Genomic DNA, 22,663 nt, shown 5'->3' with positions numbered 1-22,663 from the left:
GTACAAGGATGTTGATATGGGGCATGAATACGTCATTTAGTCCGCCATGTTGAATGTGTCATTTCTGCCTATAAACATCTCGTCCTGCCGGACGCTACGCCGCTCTGTCTCCTCAGTCAGAGCGACAGGTGTGCACACTGGCAAACCATGAGGCACTCTGATTAACCGAACGGCGCACTCCAATAGCGCTCTGACTTTCCGAACATTCAGAAGTATAGAAAGCACGTATGGTGTACACTTCCGAATATATTCCTCACATCTAGGGTGTAGCCACTGATCTGAAAAAAAATAAAATAAAATAAAAGACTTTACAGCGCATACACATCGAGCGGTATGTTGATTGGCTGAAGCCAGTTGGCCGCCATCTTGGTACTCCCATACGCGTGTAAAACACCGTTGACAGGTTGGATTACGGTGGGTTTTTTGTTTTTTTTTTCAAAAGTTTGGCATGTAGAATTAAAAGTGGTCGTGTGAGTTCTGTAACATTAAGGATTTTTAATTCGTCTTGGTAAACCAAAAAAGGCAACGGAAAGATATATAACACTGACTCCCAAGGAACCTTGCATATCACCTTGGGCCCGATTTCCGTGACATGTTAAATTTTCCCAAAATATGCTGTGAAACACTATTTTTTTGGTCATAAAAACATTACATTTTATGTCAATCAGTTACATAAATTTTTGGAAGTAAGGACCATATATAAGGAATGGGAAAGTACATGCTAAACGCTGTTGGAATTTTATTTCTAAATCATCATAAACTTAAGTTAGTAATCTGACTCCAATTTGTGACCTTACGCAACTGCCACTCATCAAACAATACGCGCGCTCGTTCTGCAATAGAAAGGTATCAGGAAGCCGGCATTTTCACACACGAGTGGATTTATTCCTTCAACACACACCTGGGTCTCGGGTCCCTCTCATTACAACCCTGTACGTCTCTGTTGCCACCAGCAGACGTACTCTACATCCGAGTTTCCCAGAACAATTTTAAAGTACAATCTACTGATTCACTATTGGTTCTGTGTCTCCTTCAGGTATCCTTGGCACTCTCTCATTGGTCTCCTTTGGTCCGCCGGATGTTGGCCCGACTCCTCCCCTGGATACTCGCGTGCTGGCTCCTCCTGGTGGTGGTTTCCTGACAGTAGTTTTTCCACCAACTGCCTCCGAGTCCTCTCGTCTCCGCATCCTCCTTGCAGTTAGCACCGTCTGTTCTAAAACATTCCCTTCTTGCACATTCTTGCACCACATACCCTGTTTCGTTCCACCAGTCACACACTCAGCACTTTACAGTCTCACACTTTCATACACAGGATGCAGCAACATCTAATGAACTACTTTAAGCTCAAACTCTTATATTCCTTTAACGCATTTCACTTGTTCATTTGTTGTCTCTATGACGTCCTATTTCAGACAGAAATGTTTCCTCGCATTTGAAAATCAAATTCATTTGCAGGGTTCTCCATCCATCCATTTTCTTTGCTGCTTATCCTCATTAGGGCCGCGGTGAATGCTGGAGCCCATCCCAGCTGTCAACGGGCAGGAGGCGGGGTACACCCTGAACCGGTTGCCAGCCAATCACAGGGCACATACAGATGAACAACAGTCACACTCACAATCACACCATGGGGCAATTTAGAGTCTCCAATTAATATTGCATGTTTTTGGGATGTGGGAGGAAACCGGAGGAAATCCATGCAGGCACGGGGAGAACATGCAAATTCCACACAGGCGGGGCCAGGATTCAACCCGTGACCTCAGAACTGTGAGGCCAACGCTTTACTAGATGATCCACCGTGCCCTCTTGCAGAGTTCTATATTTTGAAATTCATCAACAATTTCACAGAAAATGTATTTTCTTGCTTATCCACTGATGAAGTTTGGGAAAATATTTACATCACTTTTTCACAAAAAAAACGTCGGCCTCCAAAGGTGAAGCAGAGAGGGAACAGTGAACAACAACAACAACAACAACCGTAAACAAAACTTTGCTCTGCTCATCAGAAAATAAAAAAAAATATATTACAAACAAACTTTAACAGTGTCAAAGTAAATCTTTGAAATTTAGCTGTGGAATGTTTTCTCATAGCCACGAAACTGGCGATTAACTTAATCGCTGTCTCCGCACGTCTGCCTAGTTGTTTTGGGAGTATCAAGATGGCGGATGGCGATTTCAGTTCGGTGGCCAATGAGTCAGCCAGTCTTTTTTTTTTTTTTTTAGATCAGTGGGTCTCGCTGGTAACTTCATAGCAATCTGTTTTGGGTCTTGAATATAGCAGTCCAAATGATGCCTGAATATCGTGTAGTTCCAAATAATATTCCATGTGGATGTGCTTTCATACAAAACCATTTAAAATGTAAGTGTGATTCTCCCTTTCAGTATTTTACCTGTTTGATGATATTTTGGATTATGTATTCAATATTCGTGTTGACTGAATTCGGCATTTGCGCAGTGTTCCGACTGCTGAGGCAGAGCTCATGTTTTTTTTTTTTTTAATGTATTATTATTTTGTTGTTGTTAAAATCCGCAAGTTTTGATTGGCGCACTGGATAAATGAACTCATTACTTACTTATTACCTCATTGCTTTGTGACAGTGCTGATTTACCTCAGTGCGCGAGAGGACACCAGTATGATGTTTTTGCCACTATCCTATTGGGCTAAACTCCAACTAAGCCGGTGTTGTCGGCTCCTCTTTCAAATGAGTCCTACTATTTTTGCGAGCCAGATTTACAGGGGGTACAGCTCTGAAAGACGGAAAAGAGTTGTGATTACTGGCATAGGTCTAGTATGTCCTCTGGGCATTGGGACGGCTTTGCCCTGGAACAACCTCATTAAGGGACAGAGTGGGATTGTATCTCTTAGCTCAGAAGATTACAAAACGATTCCCTGCAAAGTAGCGGCGTTAGTACCCAGAGGAAATGGAGAAGGTCAGTTTAATGAGGAAATGTTTGTAACTCGTGGAGAGTTAAGTAGCATGTCAACAGCCACCGTAATGGCACTTGGAGCTGCTCAACTTGCCCTGGACGACTCGGGATGGTACCCTAAATCATCAGAGGAGCAACTCGCTACTGGTGTAGCAGTTGGCATGGGCATGGTACCGCTGGATGAAATTGTGTCTACTTCTGTAACTTTTAAAGAAAATGGCTACAAGAAGATTAGCCCTTTCTTTGTGCCACGTATTCTTGTAAACATGGCTGCTGGGCACATAAGTATCAAGCACAATTTAAAGGGTCCTAATCATGCTGTGTCTACAGCATGTACCACGGGCGCACATGCCATTGGGGATGCAGCAAGGTTTATTGCCCATGGTGATGCAGTTGCTATGGTTACAGGAGGGACAGAATCTTGTGTTGGTCCTCTGGCAATAGCTGGGTTTGCAAGAGCACGAGCTCTTGCCACCAAATGGAATGATTATCCGAAACTTGCTTCAAGACCCTTTCATCCACAAAGAGATGGCTTTGTGATGGGTGAGGGAGCAGCTGTGCTCCTACTGGAAGAACTGGACCACGCAGTAAAGCGTGGAGCCAGAATGTATGCTGAGGTGTTGGGATACGGACTCTCAGGAGATGCCAGCCACATAACTACACCCACTGCAGATGGAGATGGCGCATTCAGGTAACGTCTTGATTTTTTATATTTAAAATTTTATTGTTGGCTTGCCTTGTCAAAAATATAAGATAATGTGTGTATATATGTTTTCGTCAAACAATTACTATTTACCATTCCAGATTTAATCACATCACAAAAGGGACACAACACCTCAATTATATAGAAGACGAGCCATCACATCTCTCTTGCACAACCAAATATAATACAGTACTGACGCTCCTCAACTTCCGTTTTAGTTACTTGCGAACGGCCGAACGTTGTGTGAAAATGAACGTACGTTGTGACTGTACGTTCCAGTAATCTGTGTCCATTCATACTCTAATATGCGATTTTCTGCTTTTAAATGGTATTGACGGTCGACGAAGGCATTTGGAAGAAGCGTGCCACGTTCACATTTTTCACCATCATCAATTTTCCTGATATTAGCCACCTTCATTTCAAATGAAATGGCTTGTCGGTTCTTCTGACTGCCACTATCACTTGTAGACTTTCGCTTTTGACCAACCATATTTGCTTCGGGTTACAAATACGCAAAACAATGTATATGTAAACACAGAGATCACAGATACGACATCTTAACTTAAGGGTAACATAAGGCACATTCACTCTGTCGTTGTCGCCAAACAAACAATGGACTCAGAAACTCGAACAGGCCAAACGGTGTGATTACAGCCGTCTTGGAAACGTCTCAGGGGTGCACGGGGACCTGGTGATAACCGCGCACCAGGTCGACCTTGGAGAACAGGATTTTGCCCGTCAGGTCAGCAGAGAAGTCCTGAATGTGTGGAGCAGGATAGCAGTCGGGTGTGGTGGCGTCGTTAAGGCGGTGCTAGTCACCACACGGTCGCCATCCGCCATTCATTTTAGGGACGATGTGTAGCGGCGAGGCCAACGGGCTATCCGAGCGGCGGACGATGCCCAGGTGCTCCATGTTGGCAAACTCTGACTTAGCGACTGCGAGCTTCTCGGGGTTGAGCCGTTGGGCTCCAGCGTGAATCGGAGGGCCCTTGGTCTCGATGTGGTGCTTGACCCCATGTTTAGTTGCGGCAGAGGAGAAAGTGGGCTCTTTCAAGCCAGTGAACTCACCAAGGAGGAGTTGATACTTGTGCCATCTGAGAGTGAACTGGAGAGACCGCCATAAATTGCCTCATTGCGGACAAACGCAACCAAGGAGAAAGTCAGTGCGTCCACCAGACGGCCCTTCTTAACGTGCACCAGCAACCCAGGGACACAAAAAAAATCAGCGCAGAGGAGAGGGAACAAGACATCAGCAGTGACAAAGTCCCATGTGAAGGGCTGACACCCGAAACACAAGTCCACAGTCTTTATGCCATAAGAGCGGATAGAGGAGCCATTAACAGACAGTAGGGGTGGCCCCTGACTCCCACCAACGGCGTCATCCGCAGTGGCAGTCAGGGCGCTCCTCTGGGCGCCGGTGTCGCAAAGGAATTCGTGCCCGGAAAGGGTGTCCTTGACGAAGAGCAGTCGGATCTTCACACCCACGCTCACGGTTGCTACGTAGCGCGGGCTTTGGCGTTTCCCGCCGCATCGTAGTTGCAAGGGGCGCGGCACTTCTTCGATTTTGCGCCAAAACAGGCGTGGAAGTAGCACAAGCCTGTGCCAGTGCGGCCGTTGGTGGCGAGTAACTGCGCGCCGGGGCCAGCACCTCAGAGGAGAAGGGCTGGGTGGCTAGGAAGAAACGGTCGGCCTCCTCGGCCAGGAAGAGACGGTTGGCCTCCTCAGCCAGGGCACGGGGCTCAGTGATAGTACTGTTAGCGAGCGCTGTCTGAACATGCGGCGGCATGTGTCGAGAAACAGTTCCATGAAAATGAAGTTGGGCTCCTCCGCGCTCAGGAGGTTTAGCATTATTTCCATGAGTTCGGAAGGTTTGCTGTCCCCCAGTCCATTAATAGCCAAAAGACGTTGGGCACGCTCTGGCTGTGAAAGCTCGAAAACCTTGAGGAGGTGAAACTTGAGGCCAGCATATTTATCTTGGGCCGGGGGAGATGTGATGAAACTCACTGTTCTGGCCACCGTTGAGCTCCTGAGGGCCGAGACAATGTGGCAATTGCGCGCATAATCATCCGAGATCCCGTGGAGGGCGAATTGAGCCTCTGTCTGCGCGAACCAGGCTGCCGCGTACGTCTCCCAAAACTCCGGCACCAGTGTAGCGCCGAAGAAAAGGAGTCGGAGGCGGAGTGTCGAACACAGGAGCAAACCTCGTTTTAATGGCACACATCAACAGACAAACACATTACGGCGGGAAATCAAAAATCCTCGAACACCGGAAGTGTAACAAACAAAACAGTCTGTGTGGAACCACACAACACAACTGCAGGTTCCGCAGGTGAATTATGTAAACACCACACACTCATGATTCCAAACACCGTCCACACACAGTCTTGACTGCGTAGAGTAAAGAGAGTTACAGTGATGAAAGTCCTCCGGATTTTCCCGGAATTCCGGATTTTCAAGTTTTCATGAAAATTCCTCTCCCCCAGCACAACAACACATCATTGGCGACAGGAATATTTGTTACAACGTATCACTAGCTTGTTGCCATGAACGATTATGTTCAACTAAACTTTCAGCATTTTCAAAACATTGTGGGTATAGACCGTTCATGTTTATTCTTTGACAGGCCAGTGCATTTAACTTTTATTCAGATAGTTTGTCTGATCAAGAATTTTTATTGCTGAAAAATTTTTAATACCGTTTTATCTCATGTTCTACTAATATCAGTTTAAATTGTCTTGTCTAGGCTTGTTTAGTTAACGTCTATGAAATAAACACATAAATTAATGTCAAGACTACACAAAATAAGCAACGTCTTGAGAGAATGCAAGGGGAGGGGCTTTACTGTTACTCGTGATAGTGCCTCAACATGGCGACGCTCGTGAAAGCAAAACAACGAACTAAAACGCATGTTTGTTCTATGATGTTGTTAGGTTTATCACCTAACTTGCTGGAATAGTTGCACAAATAACGGAAAGAAGTCGTCTTTCTTCTAATAAGGAGGACGTGAGAGACAGACCAGTTACAGTCTCCAAACAAGTTTTGAACCAGCCTCTCACATACTATTTTTTTATTTTTATTTTTTTATTTATTTATTTATTTTTAAATTAAAAAACAGACAAGGTCAAAAGGAGGGGTGAGCAGATGAAATGAACAAAGGTTCATTCTAGGATGATGATGTGGCACATCGTGTGATGATGATTTAGCACATTCTTTGGTTATGATGGAGTTGTCATTGGCCACTTGTAGGAAGATAGTGTTGCATCTGTGTGTAGGAGCTCATCTTGGGAACAAGACTCTTCGAAGCAAGGATGATACTTTGGCTTTGTTGCAAGTCCATAATAAATATATTAACGATAACTCTAACTTTTCCCCTCTGTTTATTATGTAATTGCACAAATTTTATATCATCTTGCAACTTCTCTTAACGAATACATTTTTATGGAAATGAATATACGCACACGGAGAAAAGAAAATCATCATTTTCGTCACGGTCATTCTTTACCATCAAAGAATACATCTCCGCCACCTGTTCGTTCATGGGTGACATAACAGTGTTAATAAGTTTCACAATGAGAGCACGCAGACAAGGAATCCAACAAAATCCACACAAGGTCAAAATTGCTGGAAAAACAGCATTTAATGCCAAATTTGAGGACAACAGTGCTGTGCATCTTCCAAAGGCATTCATCCAGGTCTCTCACACGGAGGTGTCAATACCAGAACGAGTCGTTCAGGGTTCGAAGCCCCTCTGTGGCATGACGCCATAGCTGTTTGTTGGCCTTCACTGCGCAACATTGTTCTCCAAACATAGCACAGATTTCTCCTCTCTCAGCCAACCTGTCAACAGCGACTCTGCTTCGGAATGCCATAAATGAGCAGATAACTGTTCACGCACAGTTGCAAACCCTCTCTGTGTCCAGTTGCCCAAATCTTGTACGTTGTGATGAATGGAGTTGATTCTGTCTACGTTTTTGTTGGTTGTGCGCCAACAACGCGAGGACTCAAATCCTGCTGCCAAATTGATCAGCCAATTTATACTCAGTGGCGTCGATGTATGTTAAAACACACGTTCCCATACCGCTTCTCTTCCGATCAAGGGTAAAACTGCATGTACAGTAGATGTTAATTCACAAACAGACATAGAATGAACAGACAAATGGCAAAAGTGAAGTTATTGGCACATGGTAACCTGTTGCATTTTTTTTTCAATTTATACCTATGCATCACCATCAGATGTGGCAATTACTTAAATGAATTATCAATCACAAAAATGGTTTTACACATCAATGCTGATAAATTTCTCAATTTGTTTGCGATTCCAATAAATTTGATGTACATCATTAGAAAACAATGGTTTTTGGTTTTCAAAGAAGTTAGTTTATACACAGAATCCCCCCCTCTTTTTTTTTTTCATTATCAGGTACCGTTCCTCTCATAAATTCAATTTTCTTAGCCGCTTACTCTCATAAGGGTCGCGGGAGTGCCGGAGCCAATCCCAGCTGTCATCACGCAGGAGGCAGGGTAGACCCTATCTGGCCGCCAGCCAATCGCAGGGCATATCGAGACAAACAGTCACAATCACACCGAGGGAAACTCCAGAGTGTCCAATCAATGTTGCACGCTCCTGGGACACCGGAGGGAACTGGACCGCTCGAAGGAAACCTACACAGGCATTGGGGAAACATGCAGTTCCATACAGGAGGAGCTGGGACTTAACCCCAATCCTCAGAACTGTGAGGCCAAAGCCTTACAGCTGCATTACTGTGACACCTTTTTTCTTCCATGAGAACCCAATTATTATTTTGAAATGCCTGTTGCAATTTAAAACCAATTTTCTACATCTAATTTAGTATGTATTTTAATGAACTCAAATTCTCTTTTTTTTATATGCAGTTATCGAATTTGTTTTCTAGGACCTTGGGTGGTTCCCACAGGTACCACTCGAGCTGAAAAAATAAAATCCAACACCCAACAAAAAAATTTAACTGTTTAGTTGCCAATATGATAGCAGACTCAATCCCCTAAATGCCTCAGTCGGGGTGTTTTCTTCACCGGAGTTGAGACGGAAGGATTCTAAATACCACGACCCCCTTTGTAACCGGACTACAGTGACTTTGGCAGTGGGAATGAGAACAGCTGTCTTACAAATAGCCAATAAAACACATTAGTATTAACAATGGTTTCAAAATCAATAACGTTCTTACAATAAGACAAATTAACTCAAGTATTCCTTTCTGCTATTTTTAAAGCTGTTGGCATGTTTGGTTGGAAAGAGTTCCATCCATTTTGAAAAGGGATCTATAATGACCAAACCTTTTTTTCCCCTTTCTTCACTTTTAATTCAATAGACTCATGGATAGGTTTTAAACAGATATTGTGGTGTAAGGAACCATCCTCTACAAAGCACCTTGTGGATTATGTCTTGCACATGTCCAACATGTCCTACATTTTTTTTCAAATAAAAATTGAATCCATAAATTGTGTAATGTTGATTGTATAGACTCATATCCCTCCTGTTTGAGATATGTGACAAATTCATAGCTTAAAATGGCTGCCTTTTTATAGGATAGGTTTGTTGTCTGGTCACAAATAGATGTCTTTTTACAATGTTGCGCATATCTTCTTAATGTGTCTTATCTAAATTTTGTCTAAATGTATCTTTTTTTTTTTACTGCAGCGTCCTTTAGTATTCTATCAGTAAAAGCATTTCCCAATGAAATCATATCTTTGTTAAATTAAATCAACTAACAATTTCGCATGTGTTACTTTGGCTGTGGATGAATTCATCCCCTTATTATTTTTTTTTCCTTGCTGCACAAAAACATGCACTGTTGCAAATGCATATTGGCTGTCTATACCATGCATTTTCATAGATGAGCCATCTACAAATAGCACTTCTTTCTAAAAGCTGATCTCTCAGGTGACTTCTACTTTTGGCTCATATTTCTGCTAACTTTTGACAATCACATTTTGCACCATCCTCATGACGTGGTAAAAATTGTTGCTGGGTTCGATGTTGCTTTTTTTCCTCAGTAAGCAGTGGAATGACTGTATGTGTTACTCTTTAGAATCAGAGGATAGAACAAAACTATGGTTGAACTTGTTTCTACAGCAATAGATGTCACAATAACTGCTCTTACATACTGGGGTAATGCACATACTACGCCGAGTCTCTATGTTGCACTAAAACTGAGGTCATAAAATGACCTTTACAATCTAGTATCGACATAAAGGATTTGCTATAACCTGACACTAGTTCCTTTTTTTATCTCACAGAAACCTTTTTCTGAGTCTTCTGTCCATTTTAACAACTATGTCATTTTGAGGTCTTCCTCATACATTGTTTTAAAACATTTCTGATACCTCACTCAGGAGTTCGGTATCAAATTTTAATAGGTTCGTCGGAGATAGGCACTCAGAAATGAAGAGAAGACACACTTCTGGCTACCAACAAATGGCACTTTATTGGTCCCACACAGAAATGGTAACACAAGCACAAGCACAAATCACGTGGTATGAAGCTAAGTAATATCCAACCAGCTCTTAGAAGAATATCCAGCTCTTACCGTGCGCCAATAGGAGGGAGAGCCAACACTCCAGGTAGAGAGCAGCTTCAATACCGGCTGGGCATCCGTACGCAACCCGCAGCAGACTCTACCGAGAGTATCCAAAGTTCTCCTTTTATACTCTAAGCGTGTGCGGAAGGAGGGGTGAGTGGCCAATTCATCCCGCCCGACGCCACACTATTCTTTGTTACCAACAGATGGCGTTGCACGACATCATATAACACAAAAACATCTTTTTATGACATTGCTGGTTATCCAAACATCCTTTTATGACATTGCTGGTTATTCAAAGCTATTGCGATCGTCTTTTAGGTTATACAAAGCTATTGCGAAACATATACGAAGCTATTGCGAAACATATACGAAGCTATTGCGAAACATCTTTTAATTATGGAAAAACAACACAATAAAATTATTCTTACTTCATACATTAATTAATTAATTATTGCTGCATAGTTTGTTTGTGGTTTTGGTACATTAAAGTGGGACTGTCATCCCTATAAACATTCTAAAATAGATATTGTAATGAAAAATCCATGTAACAGTATTCACTTCAATGTCTAAACGAAAAAAAAAAAAGTGAGCAGAGAGGGCGTTATTCATGCAGAAAGTTGCGCAATTGAGTGCCCCTTGACATCCAAGTGGTCGCTATATTAGTCGCGTCCTCTGTCCTTGACGTCATCGTCACTTCCCCCGTTGAAAACGCGTAATGCCTGCTACTATGGAAGCCGAACAACAGAGATATTCAGATTTTTCTGACGCCCCTTCTGACACCGAAGCCCTTTCGAAAAGGACAATACCACACAACCGAGTGAAATTACCGGGCCAATATTACACTATTGTTTGGAGCCATATTCAGATGATATCTGATCACGGCCAAACCGCATCCCATCCGTCCATCGTGGCTCATCGCAATCGGCCGGGTTATGAAGGGTAATTCCATTCTCCCGAGTGTTCAAGCAATGTCCAGCAATGCAATGAGCCGGCATTTTGGCTAACACGAAGAAACAATGAGCTACCTTCCCAGAGGTAAAACTAATGGAAACAAACGAGTCCACGACGGGCGCCGCTATGCTTTTTCGTCACGTCCTGCTTCTTCTCAAAAACAAATCCCTGAGAGGATTTTCATGCTGGGAATTACAAAAAGCTGTATACGTCAAAATCATGTTTTGTGGTGAAAAAACACATGGGACCATATAGGGTGTGGGTTTTTCATTAACAATATACCAAAAATCATCCGTTTGACGACACTTGACCTTTATGTACAACTTTTTTTCTATCATCTAAAATTGTTCTTGCTGCGATAAATGCAATTGCAACTCAATCCATTACCGTAAAAACTTTTGTATCTCGTCTTAATTAATTCACCAATGTGTATGTTTGTCTGGGACACAAGGTGCTCGCTGTGTTAACGGCAGCATTTACTGCTTGGAGGTCTTGAATCGTTCTCCAACCTCCTGATGGGGGTGCCTTTTTTTTTTTTTCCTTGAAAAATGTGTGTTGCAGGGAGAGTCTGGACATTCAATTATTACCCCTGCACAAACTAATGACTTAATAACTGGCTTTATGGCGTCTAATGCATCTGGTTTTAATGGATATTGTTTCATAAATAGACTATATTCTGTTTTAGGTCGAATTTGTACAGGTTGTGCTCCCCAAATGAGTCCCACATCTGATATTCCTATTGACCTTATGCATTCTGAGACTTCTCTTAAAAATATTTTTCCTCTTCCTCTGTTAAGAGGTAAGAGTTGATACCGCATCACTTTTGATGAAGGTGACCGCCTGCACTAACCTGTATTTTTCAAATTTTCCTTGTCTAGTTTCAAATTAGTTGTTGTTTGATGACTTTTGACGAAACCTCACAACCGCTCTGAGTGTGTGTCATATGCTTTAAAGAGTGACACATGTGGCAAGATTAAGCGTCTGTCTTCCAGGGCCTGTGGGAGTCTGAACCTTGTGGCTGCCGTCACCAGATTATCTGTGTGCAGATAATCAACTGTTATTTATTTTTTTTCTATTCTTGTTTTCGTAATGAAAATTTGGGCCTGGAGTTTTTTTTTTTTTTAATTTTTACCACATTGTTACGTTAAGAAAGTCTTCATTTATCTTATCCTGTTGTTTATTAGGAAATGTTCTGTTTGCTGTAGAAGTGTCTTTCCCATAAAAGTTGTAGCTTGTCTGTTTCTTTTTATCTTTCAGAATGTTCTCCACATGGAGATATTCCTCCTATGTGTCAGTAATCAGGCCAATATAATGTTTGTTGACCCAGCTGTAATTTGTGTCTTTTAAACCTGAGCATGTCAACTGCTGTTGAAATGGCCTATTCTCCATCTTCCTGCAGGCCACTGTAAATGTTGAATACAGTTATCATTCTCACTCTGTATTCCTCAAAAGGCTCATCTTTTGTTTTTTCCTCCTATTTTAGTGTAATTTGCTCTTTGTGTAAAACGCTGGGTTGCTCTCTGAATTTTCAAATTTTCCATATCTTCTACAAATTGATTCATGTCAGCTTTGTGTGATCTTCCACAGCCTTTTTTAACATCACCCATAGTCCAAGTTCTCTACATTAAATAGGTCGGCGCCATTTTGTTTGTCGGGATTGATTATTTGGATCCTTGGTTACAAGTCACCGAACTCGGTGATAAGTTGGTCATTCGTGCAGCAGTCTGCACGAGAGATAGTAGTCCTCCCAGTCTTTACGACCATTTCAAGTCAGTTCCGTCTGATCAAGTCATTCTGTGTGGTGGTGTAAGTCAGGGTAGAGGGGTGTGGTTGTTTTTCTCTTTTCATTGTCTTGTTCTTTCCTTTTTCTGCCTCTTTCCTCTCTTGTAACCACCATTAGGTATCGTCATACCTATCTTAGGTCTTTTTAGTAAGGTCGCCTTTATTTCTACAATCTATGTCATTTTTCAACTGAAATATTTTTTGCGAATTAACCTGGCCAGCGGAATTTTGTTATATATTTATGTAAATATTTTATCTTATCTGGGCTTTGTGCTTCGACAAATTTCTAATCCTTGCAAGTTAAGTTGTCCCTTTCCTTTTGTTTACTAATATTTTCCCCATTTTGCGAATTTGGAGCCAACACACGACACCTGTCGTGTACTACGGTTGGGGTTTTTGTATTAGACAGGGTGACTGTTAAATACTCTTGGTTGGTATTCCACAGACTTCTACCCAGAAGGGCAGAGGAATCTTGCCTTTGCATCCAAACAAGTCGTCACTTCCAATCCTGTCTGTCAAACACTCGTTTACACAATCACACACGGTTTATACTGCAGTTTTGTTAGATGTTAATTTATACAGACTGTATTTTATTTTCCACGGAATTTAAGTACGTACACGAGTCCGGCCTCGTTACACGGAATTTAACTGTAACCTATACAGACGAGTCCGCCCTCGTTACGGTCAACGGAATTTAAGTGCACACGAGTCCGCCCTTGTTTACCTTTTAATGTACAGACGAGTCCGCCCTCGTTACACGGAATTTAACTGTGACCGATCCAGAGGAGTCCTCCCTCGTTACACGGAATTTAACTGTAACGTATACAGATGAGTCCGCCCTCATTCCCGTTACGCGGAATTTAACTGTACTTCCTACACGTTATGTTCGTGTAGACTGCGATGCACCTTCACGCAGATTTCCCGTCGACAATCACTCCTCGTAAGAAAATTGTTCTTACCAAGACTTCTTCTTGTCAGTTGGATTTCCGTCAACCCTCAGATCCCAGTTAGAGAGTTTGAGGACCAGTCCCCTAACGGGTCTGTGTTGCCGTGGCCACGGTCTTCCCGAAGGTCAACTCTGAAGCTGGGATCCTCAGGTATCTTGGAATCCGGCTCGAAGGAACAAGAAAATGTTAGGTTTATCACCTAACGTGCTGGAATAGTTGCACAAATAATGGACAAGAAGTCGTCTTTCTTCTGATCAGGAGGACGTGAGAGACAAGCCAGTTACAGTCTCCAAACACGTTCTGAACCGACCTCTCACGTACTCTTTTTTTATTTATTTTATTTTATTTTTTTTTTTAATTAGAAAACAGACAAGGTCAAAAGGAGGGGTGAGCAGATGAAATGAACAAAGGTGCATTCTTGGATGATGATGTGGCACATCGCACGATGATGATTTCGCACATTCTTTGGTTATGATGGAGTTGTCCTTGGCCAATTGTAGCGAGATACTGTTGCATCTGTGTGTAGGAGCTCGTCGTGTGAACAAGACTCTTCGAAGCAAGGATGATACTTTGGCTTTGTTGCAAGTCCATAATGAATGTATTAACGATAACTCTAACAGTTGTCAACTATTATCCCGATTAATTTTAGGCAATTTTTCCTCATTTTTAATTTACAGTTCTTATATTCATCCAATAAGTTATTTTCAGGCCATCCCTAATCACACCCGCAACTTTATCTGCGAGCATGACTGCCCACACCTGTACATTTTTCAAATGTGAGTGACTGTATATATATATATATATATATATATATATATAAAGGCAACTCATTATACTATTTGTATTACTATATCCATATCTAAGATAGTGAGCAATGTGGTTGAGGGTTTCAGTATAACGTGACGTAAAAAGTTTGAGACTTATACGTTAATAGTAATTAGTACAGATCAACTTCTTTAGCCTGTTTTGCTGTACGATGTAGAAATTCTAGGATATATTTTCGGGTATATTCTATATCTATACTATAATATGTATAATCTGGGGAAAAGGACAATTTTAGATGTCTTTTTACTGAATAGTTCACTTAATTCATTTGTCTTGAGATATTTTAAGCATATTTTAATGATAAATGTGATTTTGTGCTATCCAGTGATAGGGGAATGGGGTGAAAAATATCTGGGCTTGGCCCTTGGGGAACTTCTGACGATTTTTTTTTTTTTTTGTCTTAGGTCAGGACTAAGAAATTTTACTTTCAATTTTTGTCTGAATTTTGTTCACAGATATCGCCAGAATGCACCACAGCCATCCATTTTTTTTCAAAAATTTCCCCAGGGAGGACTCCAGATGGTTTATCGTGATGTTGCTCTACTGTCACGAGCAAGCGGCATAGGGTAGGCCTCAAATGCAGGACTCCTAGACAGGGACGTAGTTAAAGGGAGCTTTAATTCAGGCAGAGGTTGGTGCATGGTTAAGTAGTCCAAAAAAGGCAAAAGTACAAAAACGCAAGGTCCAAAAAACATGAATCAGGGCTCAGATAATGACAAGGCAAAAAAACATGGCACATGAACAAAAACAGGGCTTGACTTGACTATGGTGGCACAAGAATATTGGGACATTGCACCGGGGCAACGCACTCACAAGAACACATACTCTCAAACACATGCGAGAAGGGTTAGGGTCAAAACAACATTATGCCAACAGTGAAGCATGGTGGTGGCATTGTGATGGTCTGGGGCTGTTTTTCTGCCTCAGGACCATGGACATCTTGCTGTGACTAATGAAACAATGAATTCTGTAGTATCCCAGAAAATCCTGAAGGAGAATCTCCAGCCATCAGTGTGATTGTTAGTGAGACTCGAAATTGCCTCAGGTGTGATTGTGAGTGTGAATAGTTGTCTGTCTCCCTGTACCCTTCTGTTGGCTGCTAACCAGTTAAGGGTGTTCCCTTCCTCCTGGCTGTTGACAGCTGCGATAGGCTCCAGCACTCCTGCGACCCTTTTGAGGATAAGTGACCCAGAAAATGGATGGATGGAATAATTATCCCAATGGTTCACAGCTGCAAATTTGAATTCAGCAATCCCTAGTTAATCACAGGGTTTAGGTTCTACAATCCCCTTGCAATAATGCAATTCTACAAAGTAACATCCATGCAGGTTAAAAAAACGTAAGGAAAGAAATCTTTTAAAGCGATTTGTTTTGGAAAAAAAAAATTGTGACATCAAAAGTAAGGAAGCTATCTTGTCTTCGTTGATTTTTACGACTAAAAGAAAGAAAAGTAGGTACCAGTGAAAGACAAAACCAAACAATTATTGATGTTCAGCATGTTTTTACACACATGGAGCCAGCACAACAACATAATGATAAAACATCCTGGGACAAATGTTCCGAACAGCATGACTGGGAGCGCGAGAAGCCACAGAACAAAGCCTCTGAAAGTTGAAGATAGAACTAAAAATTGATATCCATCAATCCATCCATCGAGGCAGGGTACACCCTGAACTGGATGCCAGCCAGTAGATACTTTTGAGTGACATCACGCCGAGCACGTGTTTTTTGTTTACAACGCCATCTTGGACGGCAAGATCGTGTCTACTTATCATGGTGGACTCGTTATCGCTGGACCTAAACTGACAGTTTCATCAGATATTCCACAACTGTTGCACAGTAATCACAAACAACAATATATAGAAAAGATACAAGCAATCCCCTCACCACTACCACCAACATACATATGTACAGAACATGCACCTACCAGAAATGAAATGCTTGCTGCACTGTTGCGAGTACATGGTGGGCGCCCCGTGTCTAATTGATACACATAAAATACATCCAATTTCCAACAATGCAGCCCTGTGGGGTCACAAGCCAGTGCTATCTGTAGGCCTGTCCCAAGCCCGGATAAATGCAGAATTTGCGTCAGGAAGGCCATCCGGCGTAAAACTGTCCCAAGCAAATGTGAGGGTTCATCTAAAGCAGGGGTGTCAAACTCATTTCACATTCTGGGCCACATACGGCCTCAGTAGATGTTAAGTGGGCCGGACCATTAAAATTATACCATACTTTACTGCGATAAACCAAAATATCTCTCCTTTGTTTTGGTAAAAAAGAACCGCAAGAACATTCGGAAAATGTTAAAATTTAATTAACATTCCTTTGACAAAACATTTCATGAAACACCTCAGATTTCCTTGCAAGCTATCATATTTTTCACTGTGTAGAGTCTCGTAGTGACGTCAAATATTATATTCCTTCAATATCGAAACTTGTTGCAAACACACCAAGCACAAAGGTTTTCAGTGCATTTTTATCAAGAAAGTACATGGTACATTTTTCATTGAAAATTATACATTCCGTATCTATTTTCTGCATTTGGATGATTACATTTTGGCAAATAGGGGAGTAGGCGAGGGGTAGTGACCAGGGTAAAGACAAAGTCATAACAAGCAGCCAATGGCGCTTTGATACAGTCTGCTGTGTTGGGTATGTCTCTGTGAAAGACTGCTGTTGTCTTCTTCTCTGATCAAAACAATGTTGTCTTCTAATCTGATCAAAACGGATCATCTATGAATTGCATATAGTTAGAAATATTTATTCTGTCTCTTAGGCATTTTTTTCACTTTTAAATTATCCTGCGGGTCTGATCGAACCTCCTTGCGGGCCGTATGTTTGACACCCCTGATCAAAAGAATACTATACTGGATCGGTCGTGACCCGAAGAGAAATGGAGTTGGGTTTATTTTAAAGGCAGAGCTGGCGAAGAATGTCTTGGAGGTGAAAAAAGTATCAAATTGAGTGATGAGGCTGAAATTTGAAATTGAGGGTGTTATGTATAATGTGATGAGCAGCTATGCCCCACAGGTAGAATATGACCTCGAGTTGAAAGAGAAATTCTGGAAGGAACTAGATGAAGTAGTTATGAGCATCCCAGAAAGAGAATTGTGATTGGTGCAGATTGTGGCATGAGACATGAGGCGAAGGAAACAGGGGCAATGAAGAAATGATGGGTAAGTACGGCATCCAGGAAGGGAACTTTGAGGGACAGATGGTAGTGGACTTTGCAAAAGATGGAAATGGGAGAAGTGAACACTTTTTTTCCAGAAGAGGCAGGAACTTAGAGTGACCGACAAGAGGGGAGGCAGAAACACACAGGTGGGTTATATTTTGTCCAGATGATGTCATCTGAAGGAAGTTACTGACTGTAAGGTAGTGGTAGGGGAGAGTGTAGCTCGACAGCATAGGGTTGTGGTGTGTAGGATGACTCTGGTGGTGGGTAGAAAGATTAAGAAGGCAAAGGAAGAGCAGAGACCCCAGAAAGCAGGACGTCATACAAGGAAAAAGATGAGAAAAGAAGTGGGACACTGAGACGATTGAGAAGAGCGAAAGGAATGAATTGAAATGCGACGTAGGGCAAAGATAGAGGTAGCGAAGGCTAAACGAGAGGCATATGATGACATGTACACCAGGTTGGACACAAAAGAAGAAAATGATCTCTACAGGTTGGCCAGACAGAGGGATAGAGATGGGAAGGATGTGCAGCAGGTAAGGGTGATTCAGGATAGCGATGGAAATGTGTTGACTGGTGCCAGTAGTGTGCTAAATAGATGGAAAGAATACTTTGAAAAGTTGATGACTGAAGAAAATGAGAGAAGGAAGAGTAGAAGAGGCAAGTGTGAACGACCAGGAAGTGTCTATGATTAGTAAGGGGCAAGTTAGAAGGCACTAAAGAGGATTTTTTTAACTATTTGTGTGATGCAGCTAACTAGGAGGCCCCGTAGCTCAGTGGTTAGAACATTGGTTTGGTAAACCAGGGGTTGTAGGTTCGTATCCCACTGGGGCCTCCACTCCCTGAGAAGGGTTGTGTCAGGAAGGGCATCCGGCGTAAAAATTGTGCCAAACAAATATGTGCGTTCATCTGAGATGACACGCTGTGGCGACCCCGAAAGGGACAAGCCGAAAGAAAGTTTATTTGTGTGATGCAGCTGCAAGTAAGTGTTTGAACACCTGTCTATCAAGTAGAATTTTGACTCTCAAGGACCTGCTTTAAAAGTCCTCCCCGACTCCATGTATTATCCTGAATCAGATGCACCTGTGTGAGGTCGCAGCAAAAGACACCTGTCCACATCATACAATCAGTAAGACTCAAACTTGTAACATGGCCAAGACCAAAGAGCTGTCCAAAGACACCAGAGACAAAATTGTACAACTCCACACAGCTGGAAAGGGCTATGGAGAAATTGGCCAGAAGCTTGGTGGGAAAAAAAGGTCCACTGTTGGAGCAATCATTAGAAAATGGAAGAAGCTAAACATGACGGTCAATCTCAATAGAGTGGAGCCCCATGCAAGATATCACATCATAGGGTCTCACTGTTCCTTAGAAAGATGAGGAATCGGCCCAGGGCTACACGACAGGACTTGGTCAATTACCTGAAAAGAGCTGGACCACCATTTCCAAGGTGACTGTTGGTAATACAATAAAACGTCATGGTTTGAAATCATGCATGGCATGGAAGGTTCCACTGCTTAAACCAGCACATGTCAAGGTCCGTCTTAAGTTTGCCAATGACCATTTGGATGATACAGAGGAGTCATGGGATAAAGTTTTGTGGTCAGATGAGACCAAAATGGAACTTTTTGGTAATAATTCCACTAACCGTGTTTGGAGGAAGACGAATGATGAGTTCCATCCCAAGAACACCATCCCGACTGTGAAGCATCGGGGTGGTAGCATCATACTTTGGGGGTGTTTTTCTGCACATAGGAAAGGAAGTCTACAATGTATTAAGGAAAGGATGACCGCGGGCATGTATTGTGAGATTTTGGGGAACAACCTCTTTCCCTCAGTCATAGCTTGAAGATGGGTCATGGCTGGGTCTTTCAACATGACAATGACCCGAAGCACACAGCCAGGAAAACCAAGGAGTGGCTCCGTTACAAGCATATCAAGGTTCTGCCGTGGCATAGCCAGTCTCCAGACCTAAACCCAATTGAAAATCTTTGGAGGGATCTGAAATTCCGTGTTCCGCCCAAAAACTAGAGATCTGCATTGAGGAGTGGGCCAAAATCCCTCCTGCAGTGTGTGCAAACCTGGTGAACAACTACAGGAAACCTGTGACCTCTGTAAACGTAGAGGAGTGGGCCAAAATCCCTTCTGCAGTGTGTGCAAACCTGGTGAACAACTCCAGGAAACGTGTGACCTGTAATTGCAAACAAAGGCTACTTTACCAAATATTAACATTGGTTTTCTCAGGTGTTCAATTCCTGATTTGAAGCTGTATCTCACAAATAAATCGTTAAAATAATCATACATTGTGATTTCTGGATTTTTTATTTTAGATTATCTCTCTCACAGTGGACATGCACCTACGATGAAAATTGCAGACCCCTCCATGATTTCTAAGTGAGAGAACATCCAATACAGCAGGGTGTTCAAATACTTACTTTCTTCATTGTATATGTGCATGAATGAGAGGGATGAAGGAGAAAGAGTGAAGCTCCAGGGAGTAGAGATAGTGAAGGTGGATGACTTCGAATACTTAGGGTGAACAATCCAGAGCAATTGTAAGTGTGGTAAGGAAGTGAAGAAACAGGTCCAAGCAGGGTGGAACAGCTGGCGGAAGGTGTCAGATGTGTTATGTGACAGAAGTGTCTCTGCTAGGATGAAGGGCAAAGATGATAAAACAGTGGTGAGGCCGCCCATGATGTACGGATTTGAGACAGTGGCACTGAAGACAACAGGTAGCAGAAATGAAGATGTTGAGGTTCTCGCGAGGAGTGAGCAGGTTGGATAGAATTAGAAATGAACTCATTAGAGGGCCAGCCAAAGTTGGATGTTTTGGAGACAAGGTTCGAGAGAGCAGGCTTCGATGGTTTGGAAATGTCTCGAGGCGAGAGAGTGAGTATATTGGTTAGAAGGGTACTGAGGATGGAGTTGCCAGGCAAAAGAGTGAGAGGAAGACCAAAGAGAAAGGTTGATGGATGTTGTGAGGGAAGACATGAGGACAGTTGGTGTTTGAAAGGAAGATGCAGGAAATAAGATGACACGGTGTGTCGACCCCTAACGGGACAATCTGAAAGGAAAAGAAGATGTAAAATTTCCAACACAAATGTTTTTCAGCTGTTGCAATTTCCCCAGTGGCGGCACAATGGATTACTGGTTAGCACATGTGCCTCACATTTCTGAGAGCCCAGGTTCAAATCCGGCCTCGCCAGTGTGGGGTTTGCATGTTCTCCTCATGCCTGTGTGGGTTTTCTTCAGGTATTTTCATTTCCTCCCACATCCCCAAAACATTCATGATAGATTACTTCAAGACTCTAAATTGGTCGGAGATGTGAATATGAGTGAGAATTTATTTTCATATACTCATTTTGTATATATAATGTAATATCGGTGCCCTACAAATGACTAGCGACCAGTTTAGTGTACACCACTGGGATAGACTCAAAGCACCTTTTGGGGAATATGGTGGCATCAAAATTAGTGAATATTTGCAGGAAAAAAAGTTTAAACTTTAAATAGCTCGTCTTCTTACTATATTGAATTGAATACAGGTTGAAAAGGATTGTCAAATTATTGTTTTTATTTGCATTTTACATAGTGTCCCAACTTCATCAAAATTGGGTGTTTGTGATTGCTGTGCACAGTAATGTTGTGAGTGGGGGTGGAGAGTGATGTGAGACTATATTCACCTTGCTAAAAATCATTCTAACTGCCTGATAATTTTACAGATGCATGACAGCTGCCATCAAAGATGCTGGCATTTCTCCTGAAGATGTGTCTTACGTGAATGCTCATGCCACATCCACACCTTTGGGTGATGCAACGGAAAACACTGCCATCAAGAGGCTCTTTCATCAAAGTGCAGGAAAGTTGGCTGTGTCCTCCACCAAAGGATCCACTGGACATTTGCTTGGGGCTGCAGGAGCTCTGGAGACAGCCATCACCGCTCTGGCTTGCTACCACAATATCCTGCCCCCGACCCTTAATTTGGACTGCACTGAGCCAGAGTTCAACCTTAACTATGTTCCCTGTATCGCGCAGCCATGGGAGACTTTGGGTAGAAGGGTTGCCCTCACAAATTCATTTGGATTTGGAGGAACAAATGCCACACTCTGTATTGCCAACATCTGAAAATCGGAACTTGTTTTAACGTACTTTCCTGGGGTTGTGACATTTTAAGGATAAAATAATCTTCAAAGACCGATAACTATACACATACATACCATACATAAGTACTGTTTATACATATTTGTGACCCTCCACATGATTAAATCCATTGGAAGTCGCATTGCTATTTTTTGAGCTCAAGCCCGTAAAGCATTGCCTTTGTGAAAAATTTATTTTCAGTCATTCAAACACCAGAAAAGTAAGTAACATTCTCTTCCCAGTTGGAGAGTTGGAGTTAGTGAATTTCTTACCTTAAAGCCTCAGAAAAAAAAAAAATTCCATATATTGAAAGGGTACAACCAATTCTGAGAAAAAACACTAATGAGGACTCAATGACGTTAATTGATTGCTGCTGTGTACAAAACAAGGAAAAACATAACAGGCATTAACATAAAGCATGCAATTCTGTGAAGCTGCAGATTTAATTCAAATGTCCCTCCTTAAGCATATGAACCAACAAGAGGCTTGTATACACTCTCTTTGTGTAAAGAAAACATCGTTGTTGCTGGGGAAAGGGTAAAGTGTCTCGATCTATAAATGGACATATTGTCACCCAATGTTACCTGATCACCAAAATCTCGTCATTGGAAAGCACTTTTAAAGGCCTTTTCATCGCACGGCCATGAAACTT

General features: G+C 42.2%; 1 protein-coding gene across 2 annotated transcripts; it reads left to right on the top strand.

Moving 5' to 3' along the window:
* Positions 1-1,021: 1,021 nt before the first annotated feature.
* On the top strand, positions 1,022-22,150 carry oxsm (3-oxoacyl-ACP synthase, mitochondrial). Of its 2 annotated transcripts, XM_061843844.1 has the most exons (3): positions 1,022-2,356; positions 3,334-3,616; positions 21,594-22,150. In XM_061843844.1, exons 2-3 carry the CDS (start codon positions 3,465-3,467, stop codon positions 21,994-21,996), a joined length of 555 nt encoding a protein of 184 aa, XP_061699828.1. In that variant the 5' UTR covers positions 1,022-2,356; positions 3,334-3,464; the 3' UTR covers positions 21,997-22,150. The 2 variants fall into 2 exon arrangements, with proteins under 2 accessions (XP_061699828.1, XP_061699741.1); XM_061843757.1 differs by lacking the exon at positions 1,022-2,356 and having other exon boundaries at positions 2,371-3,616.
* The last annotated feature ends 513 nt before the right edge of the window (positions 22,151-22,663 follow it).

Source organism: Syngnathoides biaculeatus, chromosome 1 (assembly GCF_019802595.1).
Source record: "Syngnathoides biaculeatus isolate LvHL_M chromosome 1, ASM1980259v1, whole genome shotgun sequence".
NCBI lineage: Eukaryota > Metazoa > Chordata > Actinopteri > Syngnathiformes > Syngnathidae > Syngnathoides > Syngnathoides biaculeatus.
This window is presented reverse-complemented; position numbering and strand designations above follow the sequence as displayed.